We start from the raw sequence: 8,652 nt of genomic DNA, 5'->3' as shown, positions 1-8,652 counted from the left end.
GAAGTGTGATCTGGGTCTGTCTGCCTGAGCATTGAAACATCATTTGATCATATTCAACCCTACGGCTTCCAACAATCAAACATTCTTTTCCGCCTATTCATGGTGGGTTGTTGCCATGGGTTTTGGTCCAAAATCTTAACTAGTCCTCCTTGTTTGTTTTAGATAGAGCTATTCAATTTGGACTACCATTACTACTAATGTTGTATTTGGTTTGAAAGGAAAAGGTAGGGAAATGAAGGGACACCTCTACAAATCTTGTATAGGTTTTCCCATTTTTTCCTTCTTTTTTTTTATCTTTTACTTCAAACCAAATACAACTTAAATGAAAACCCTACATCTGGGCAAGTTGGCATTTCCACTAATATACACAATTTCTTCCCTGTTTAGGACATTATTTTAAAAGTCTTAAGCCTTGAGGTGTGAGACATACGTCTTGAAGCAAGGCACACAGATTTTGATGTGAGGCTTAAGCCTTTGTTGGAATGAAGCGTAAGCCTCAAGAGGCTTAAGGCGTGAGACATAATTGAGACATAAAAAGGCATTATCCTCAAGTATTAATGATTACTTTGTGATTTAATGCAAAAGTATATATATTTTTATAATTCAAAACATATAGAAAAAACACTTCAATAATTATAGGCCAAATAAAAATGTATAAAAAAAACCCTATAAAGCAAATCAAATTCTATTAGTTTTTCTGTGGTTTAAGAGAGTTCAATGCAAAAATGACTAATCAAGTTTTTAGTTTCTCTTGGATAAATCAAGTGAGATTTTTCTTATTATTCTTATTTTTCTCATTTCTTTTACTAATGGATCTTTTAATAATAATAATAATAATAATAATAATAATAATAATAATAATAATAATAATAATAATAATAATATATTATTATTATTATCAACTAAGTTGTTTCTTTTCTTCTAAATGGGTTTTTTACATGAAATCTAAAATGTTTACAATTGTTACATGATTAGTTATTATTTTATTTAATGCTTAAATGCCAAAACTTATTGTTTACAAACTAATTAATTTTTTCCTTAAACTATGGGGCTTATGCCTTGAGGTCACTCCTCACCTTTTTGGGCCATTACTCCTCAACTACGCCTTTAACCTTTTAAAACCTTGGTTTAAGATTGAGAGGGCTGGTGGTGGTTTTTGGCTTTGAAAGGTTGTTTGATGGAAAACAACTTCAGCACAAGGTTGTTTGAAGCTTCTTTTGAGCTTTTCTACCTACAATACATTCAAGTGCAAATCCGTACTTGTATTTTGTCATTCATCGTGATCCTGATGTATAGCTATTGTGTCTTGTGGGTATAGTGTGCAGCATTCTTGTGGGTAATAGATTCAAAGTTGCTTCTTTTAATTGCTTCTACAAAGTAGTTTGGTGTTTGTTTTGGAGTGCTGAGTGCAATAACAGCTGGCTTTCTAACATGGATTCCACAAAGACAACCTAGAGGCCATATTTGATAAAAAAAACCTAGACAACTCAGAATTGGCTCTCATTCCATCAATTGAAGGGCTGTATGCTTCACTTTCTTTGAAAGTTTAGAGTTCTTCAAAGCAGTTGAACTAGTTTAGCTGAATCTTCAGCTCAGCTTAGAAGAACTTTGGTATTGTGTGCATCTTTATTGGAAAACACAATTCAACAAACTTAGTAGGTGTTTGGCATTGGTGCTGGGAACATTGCACCGTTACCTCATAAAAATGGTGCTGGGCTTGTGGAGTTGTAAGCATCGTTTTTTGAGAAAATGGTGTTTGTTTTTTGTTTGGAACCAATGCAGCCACATAGGCGTTTTTTGTAAAAACAGCACTGGTTTTGTTTGGTACCAGTACTATTAGTAACGTTTTCAACAATGATCTATATTATCCAACGTCCAAAAATGATGCCACATTGATGCCACATCATTGCACCACTGGCAATAATGCACCGTTTTCTAAAAAAAAAACATTGAATTTGGTGTTGCTCCAAACCACACTTTCCCAATTTTTAAGGCGTAGTTTGGAGCAACATTTTTTCTGGAAAAATAGTATCAAATAAGAGGATATTGTTTAAAGCACCATTTTCTCTGTTGTAACGCTTAAATGATGCCATTTTTTCAAAAAACGGCATTGATGCCAAACACCCACTTTATTTATTTTATTTTTTTATTCGTGGGGCTAAATACAGGCGCCAATTAGTTAATCGAACGATAGGCCCTTTTTATAAACCGAATTGGTCTTTCGGTTTTTAGGAACTCAATGGCGGTCAACATCTAGCCAGAATGTTAGGTGGATCCATATTCAACACATCCAAAGCAGCATGATACAGTGGCCAATTGTTAGCAAACTGGAAGTGAGAAAAAAAAAATCCCAGTTTAGACTATTTTTTGCTTTAAAAAATGGCAAATAGTAAAAAGAAAAAGAAGAATGATTTGGGCACATATTATTTTTTCAGGGTCATATGTTAAGCCCTCTACAATTTGGTTTTATTAACTGAAATAGAAAGAACCCTCTAACGTTCGTTAGCTATTTTAGACTAGGCTTTGGAGAGTCTCCATGGGTCTAAACACTAGAACCCTTTTAATATATTTATCTTTGAAATATTGAACTAAAATCTAAAAAAAAATACCACAGTTTGAAAACTAGCAATATGTAATTTTTGTGTATCGTATCGATGTTTTGAACCATAGGATTAGAGATATATCCCCTAATCACTAATAAAAAAAAAGTATAGTTCCATGGTCATCAGGATTCTCAGCAAGCAAAATATTCTGCTCACATCTCAAACTTTGATTTATGTGTTTTTCTTTTTGCCATTACTCCACATATTACAGTGGAGTAGACTTGCTCATGGGCCGGGCCGGGTTGAATTTAGGCCGGGCTTTTACTTTTTATTAACAAATTTTTTCAAGTTCAAGCTCGAGCCCGATCCTCATAAAAAACCCGAAGCTCAACCTAACAAAATGATATGTAAATCAAATAGAAAATTAAAAGAAATGGTGCAAGAGATTAAACATGAAAATTAAGTAAGAAATGGGGGAGAACTATTAACTTGAAAAAGTAGCACTATGGAATGGATATAACTAAACGAAATTGAGAAAATTAAACAAGGTATCATGCAAGAGATGATAAGTTCTAGACTACACGGGGATGAAGTTGAAATTAAAACGAAGTAATGAAGTAATGAATCTCTATTACTGATAACTAATAGTACAAAAACTAACAGAACTAAAACTTGATTCGAATATGTTCGGACAAACTAATGAATCTCTATTACAAATTAAGAGAACAAAACTAATAGAACTAAAACTTGATTCAAATCTGTTCGGACTTCCTTATATATCAGAACAGAGAGAGAGAGAGAGGACCTAGTTCGTTGGTGGCGTTGGTGCTTGAATTTGCCAGAAAAGGTACAGTAAAAAAAAGGATTGCCGCCTGCCACTGCTAGCTTATGCTCGACACCGACTTGCACTGAAACTCTGAGAGTGAGAACTGAAGTTAGATCAATGGAAAGAGGGGAACTGGGAAAGAATTAATCGGATTAGGGATTTAGGGTTTAGAAATTATAAAAAATCGGGCTATGCCGGGCTTTTTTGATAAATCCCAAGCCCAGCCCAAAAAGTAATCGAGCTAGACTTTTAAGCTCGAGGTCAAATATGAGCTAAAAATCATGTTCAAGCCCATCCAGGGGCTGGGCCATTGAACTACCCAACCCATAAACATGTCTATAGTGGAATCAAGGGTGGGTCAGAGATGGATGCAAATAAAGCCCACACTCTCCATCCACACCATGAAGAGCCTTGTTTTGGTTTTTCTACATGTGTAGCATTGAAATTGAACCAAGTAATTTTCAACAAATTTGGATTCAGTCCTCAAGGAACGTCGTGTTCAAGGCCTTTTACATCCATGCATTTGGGAGCATCTTTATAGTTCTATATTTATTCTGGTGGAGAGATATTCTCAGTGTGTGATTGCAAGGGACACTGCGATCAGTGTGAGCAGAGTCTTGCAGAGCGCCGCGTTCTGTGCACCCATGGATGCATTGGACGAGTGCACCTGCCAATCACAAACGCCCACGTCGCCGTGTTTAAAATTTATTAACTTTAACAGACGTTTAGCTGTTAGTTACAAAATCTGGTTGAATCGGATACAAAAAGACAAAAAAGTTAAAATACACCCTCCCATACTTTTTTTCCGCCAACCCCTAGCCCAGAAGCATCCTCATGTGACCGGCGATCTCACTGAACGCAGAAGCCACCGGCAGCGGATGTGGGTGGGTCTGAGATCTCATCCTTTTTATCCTTTTACCTTTCATAACGCTGGGACCATGAAGCCAAATCCCACCCGTGCGGTTCACTGGCAACGCCTCTCCAGTTCCACTGGTGTCGTAAACACATAAGCCAAGTTCCAGTTACAGTTCCACAGTAGGGAAGTGAAGCGCTGAACCAGCCCCAGTCCAGTTCCAGTTCTACAACAACGCCTCTCCAGTTCCACCGGGTGCACTGCAAATTGCAAACTGAAGCAGCTTCATCGCTTCCTCTCAAATTTTTGTTTACACATAGACAGCATTTGCCCCTCGATCATGTCTCTGTTTCTCTCTATTTTGTAGCCATTCTCCCCTAAATCCCATCCAAATCCGCTCTAAATCAAAACTGTTGGATTTTTATCTCATAAGAGATTAAATTTAATGGATTTGATTGATCAATTATATGAGAAATTGTATTTGCACACTTATTTGGGAAATTAATTGTATTTTAAGAAGAATTGATTTGCATTCCTTAGAACTAATAGAGAAGAGTATAGAGGTTTGATACCAAACGGGTGGTGCACTTTTCTCGCACCCGTTCAAGATGTCTTCTCTCATTTAGATCAGACTTCAAAAACATACATTTTTAAAATCCACCTTCTCTCTTTCTCAGCTTCTCAAAAATTACAATCACCCCATTTCCCAGCAAAAGCTTCATCGTCAATTTGTCCGCCTGTCTCCTCTCTCTTTTATGCAATCTCCATTCACAACAGCCACAGCTCTCTCTCTCTCTTGAAGCCAAGATCTGAAGATCCTCTGTTCACGTTGTCTTTGGTTCCCTCCATGGCCTTAACCGTCGTGGTGCTCCTCACCTCTCTCTTCTTCATGGGTTTCTTCTCTATCTACAATGGCCGCTTCGCCGAAGAGAATGCCCTCGATTTCTCACGCAGCAGAGGCCAGTAGCACAGATCGGGGTCAGCCTCGTCGGTGTCCTGCCCCGTGGTCTCGACCCAAATACCGTTAAGCCTTTGCCGCTGTTCACCTACGACTGTGTGTCGAGTGTCTGAGTGAATTCAACGAGGCGGAGGCCGTGAAGGCGATTCCTTACTGTGGGCACGTGCATTTGGTTGTCGGCTCATGGGTTGTGTCCCCTCTGCCGCTTCACGCAGCTGTTCCCCAAAAACAGTGACGTCTCCGTGGATATAGCGGAGGAGAAAGAGCAGGCGGGCGAATGATAGAAGGATAACCAGTGTACTTGCTGCGGTCGTCAACAAGAGGAGAGATATCAACGATGGAGAGTAGAGGTACGTCTGTAGAAAGGGAAGAGGTTGTACCGGTACGATTGGGCATGAAAATGACGAATACGTACTGTTGGAGCTCAGGGGAGAGGATATCGCTACCGAGTTAAAAATGGGAAGAGTAAAAAATGGTCGGTTCATCCAGCCGAACTATTAATAACGGAGAATATTTCCGTTAATTGATGGTTAACACGGATGAGATGATGTGTTCGCATCTCATTCGAGGGTGCATTTGTCCAATGCACCCATGGGTGCACAGAACGCGACCTCGTCTTCCGGTGCAATTTTATTTATATTAATACAAATGTATGGGAGTACAAATGAAAATTCTTGTTTAATTTTGTTTTTGGGTTTTACTTTATTCTGTTTTAAATCTTGATTTATTTCATTTAAACTGCAATCAAACAAAATAAACTAAAATTTAAAACAAAAATAGATCAGAATTTACACTCAAATCATTTACACTATTATAATTTTACATCAGTGCAAATTTATTTGCATTGCAACCAAACACAGCCTAAGGCTCAGTTTGGAAGGAGTATAAATGCAAATATGTAAAGTGTAAATATATACAAAATAATATAAATTATAAAGTTTTACACTCTACATATTTGCATTTGTACTCCTTCCAAATTCAACCTAAAGTATTTTACTTTTAAGGTTTTGTATTAGTGCTAATAGAACTATTTTTTTCAGTTAAAAGGTATACAACAAGGTTTTTAAAACCGACTCGAAGAATGAACTGGTCAGGGGTTCGGTTCCCAGGTCGAATTGTCCAACCGTTATAAAAAAAATAAAAAATAAATAAATAATGGTCAAAACCATTCGAACAATTAACTGCCCGGGTCAGCGGTTTGTTGACCAAAATCAACGGTTTTTGGGAAAAATCCGGTTTTGGGGAAAATGTGACTGGTTCCCAGTTTTTCCGGTTTGACCGTCCGGTCCAGTTCGATTTTGAAAACCATGGTAAATAGTAAAAACAGACTTTGGAATCATCGCCAAATCAGTCATCATCTTATCACATAAGTAAACATAATAGTATTTTACAAGGTTTTTAAAATTGTACCAGACAGGGAACCCTTCTGGGACCAGTTCCTAGGTCAAATGGTTCAATCATCCAGTTCAAACGAATGATCCATTCTAACTTAAAAAAATAAAAAAAAATGACCAAAACCGTTGTTTAGGTCAATGGTTTGATCGCTTGGGTCAGTGGGTCATTGACCAAATCTATGGTTTTTGGTCAACAAACAGTTTTAGGGTGAAACAAAACCGATTATCTAACCAGTTTCCAAGTTTTTTGGTTCAACCATCTAATTCGGTCTAGTTTTGAAAACCATGGTATTTTATATCCAACCATTTCCCAATTATGTAAATATTTTTTTGGGTAAAGAAAAGGAAAACATTTATCAATTATGTAAAGCAAAACCTATATCGTTATATAGCAAGACTGATGAGCCATTTGGCAAGTCTTTTTGGGAAGATCTTCTGGTAGCTCTGACGGTCAAAAGACACATTGAGTTTTTGCATTAAGATCTGAGCAGCCTAAAGCCAATTTGGTTAAGGCGTGTTTTTCCGCACAAAGACGAATAGAAAACACACACACACAAAAGCTCCATTTGGAGCTTCTCGAGAATTGCTCGTTTTGGGCTTCTTGTGTCTTTTTGGCGCGGCAGGTTTTGGTGGCTAGATCTACCACAAGCCAAATGGAAAAGACCGAATCGTAGTCTATCAGGTTTGTAAATAGCCAACAAACCACACAAAAAGACGCGTCAAACAAGGCCCGAATTAGCTTGGCTAATAGACAAAAGAGTAGGAGCATTATTTTGCTGCCAAGTCCTACTACCTCTTAAGGCTCAGTTTGGAAGGAGTATAAATACATATAAAATAATATAAAATATAAGGTTTTGCAATCTACATATTTGTATTTATTCTCTTTACAGATTGAGCCTAAGTAAAAGAAAATAATCCTAAATGGCTAAACCCTAAACTTTTAACTCCTGTATACTCTCACTCCATGTACCTTCATCCAAATATAACGTCATTAAAAAAGAGTCATTTATTAAAATATCCTCTATGAATTTATTAAAATCTTCCCTATAGTTTGTTTTTATAAAAAAACATCTTCTATAGTTTGCAATCAATTTACTTAACTGACCTTCTATTACATGAAAGTGGAAAATGAAAGTTTTGACCCTAACATTCATTCAAACAAATTATAAATTTAATCAAAATTAAATAAAAAATAAAAATGTCATTTTATCATGGCCCATGCCTTTGAACATTTTCCACTCCATTTATGTGATCATGTTGCTATTTTAAAATCACAAACCAAATTGTTCTTAATGAAAGATCGCTTAAGTAAATAAGTTGCAAACTATAAGTGGTGTTCTAGTAAAATAAAAAATTAGGGTTATTTACTAGAACACTCCTATAGTTTCATAGATTTACTTAAGCATACCCTATAGTTTGCATTTTACTAAAACATCCCTTATAGTTTGCAACCTATTTACTTAATCGACCTTTTCATTTTTAGTTTATTTTGATTAAATTTATTTGAATGGATGTTAGTATTAAAATTGTTATTTTCCGCATTCATCTAATGGAAGGTTGATTGATAAGTACATTGATTGCAAAATATAAGGAGAGATTTAGTAAAACACAAACTGTAGGGTAGGTTTTTTAATAAATTCATAAAACTATAGAAATGGCCTAAAGAATAAATTACTCAAAACTACCCTATAATTAAATCCATCGAGGCGTCGATACAAAGATCCAAATTGGACGGTTATAGGAGGTGGGGCCCACGTCAAGCTGGACTCGTGGACTCATTTCAAAAAGTTGGTGGACACAGCTGAACCTAAAGTCCCTAACCCACATAAGATTAGAGCTGCGGAATTTGATCCCCATGGTTTGTGTCTCACAAATCACCGTTGAGACAGTCCACCAAAAGCAACTTTGTACATATAATGGGGAGACCATCTACAACTGGTTGGGTCCTCACCCAATCTAGTCCTCCGTTAGCCCAGACTCTTACGTAGCTTTTATCAAGAGACCCCAGAAGACATGTGCAATTTAATCATTCCAATTTAGACGTAACCGGAGAGTGGTGAGGCCCACGTCATCTGCAA

The 8,652-nt window shown here is 36.8% G+C and overlaps 1 protein-coding gene across 1 annotated transcript; it reads left to right on the top strand.

The window, feature by feature from the left end:
- The first annotated feature begins 3,893 nt into the window (after positions 1-3,893).
- On the top strand, positions 3,894-5,862 carry LOC109115083 (RING-H2 finger protein ATL57-like). Its single transcript, XM_088897813.1, has 2 exons — positions 3,894-5,188; positions 5,253-5,862. Exons 1-2 carry the CDS (start codon positions 5,070-5,072, stop codon positions 5,413-5,415), a joined length of 282 nt encoding a protein of 93 aa, XP_088753939.1. The 5' UTR covers positions 3,894-5,069; the 3' UTR covers positions 5,416-5,862.
- Positions 5,863-8,652: the final 2,790 nt, after the last annotated feature.

This window comes from Nelumbo nucifera, chromosome 2 (assembly GCF_055504915.1).
Source record: "Nelumbo nucifera cultivar China Antique chromosome 2, China Antique-T2T, whole genome shotgun sequence".
Taxonomy (NCBI): domain Eukaryota; kingdom Viridiplantae; phylum Streptophyta; class Magnoliopsida; order Proteales; family Nelumbonaceae; genus Nelumbo; species Nelumbo nucifera.
Note: the sequence above shows the minus strand (reverse complement) of the source record. Positions and strands in the feature narration are given on the sequence as shown.

What these genes read in the sequence shown, in the direction of transcription:
- LOC109115083 (XM_088897813.1), top strand. Translation starts at nt 5,070, where the DNA reads ATGGCCTTAACCGTCGTGGTGCTCCTCACCTCTCTCTTCTTCATGGGT. An exon ending in TCACGCAGCAGAGGCCAGTA is followed by an intron (nt 5,189 to 5,252) that starts GCACAGATCGGG and finishes ATACCGTTAAGC; the next exon opens with CTTTGCCGCTGTTCACCTAC.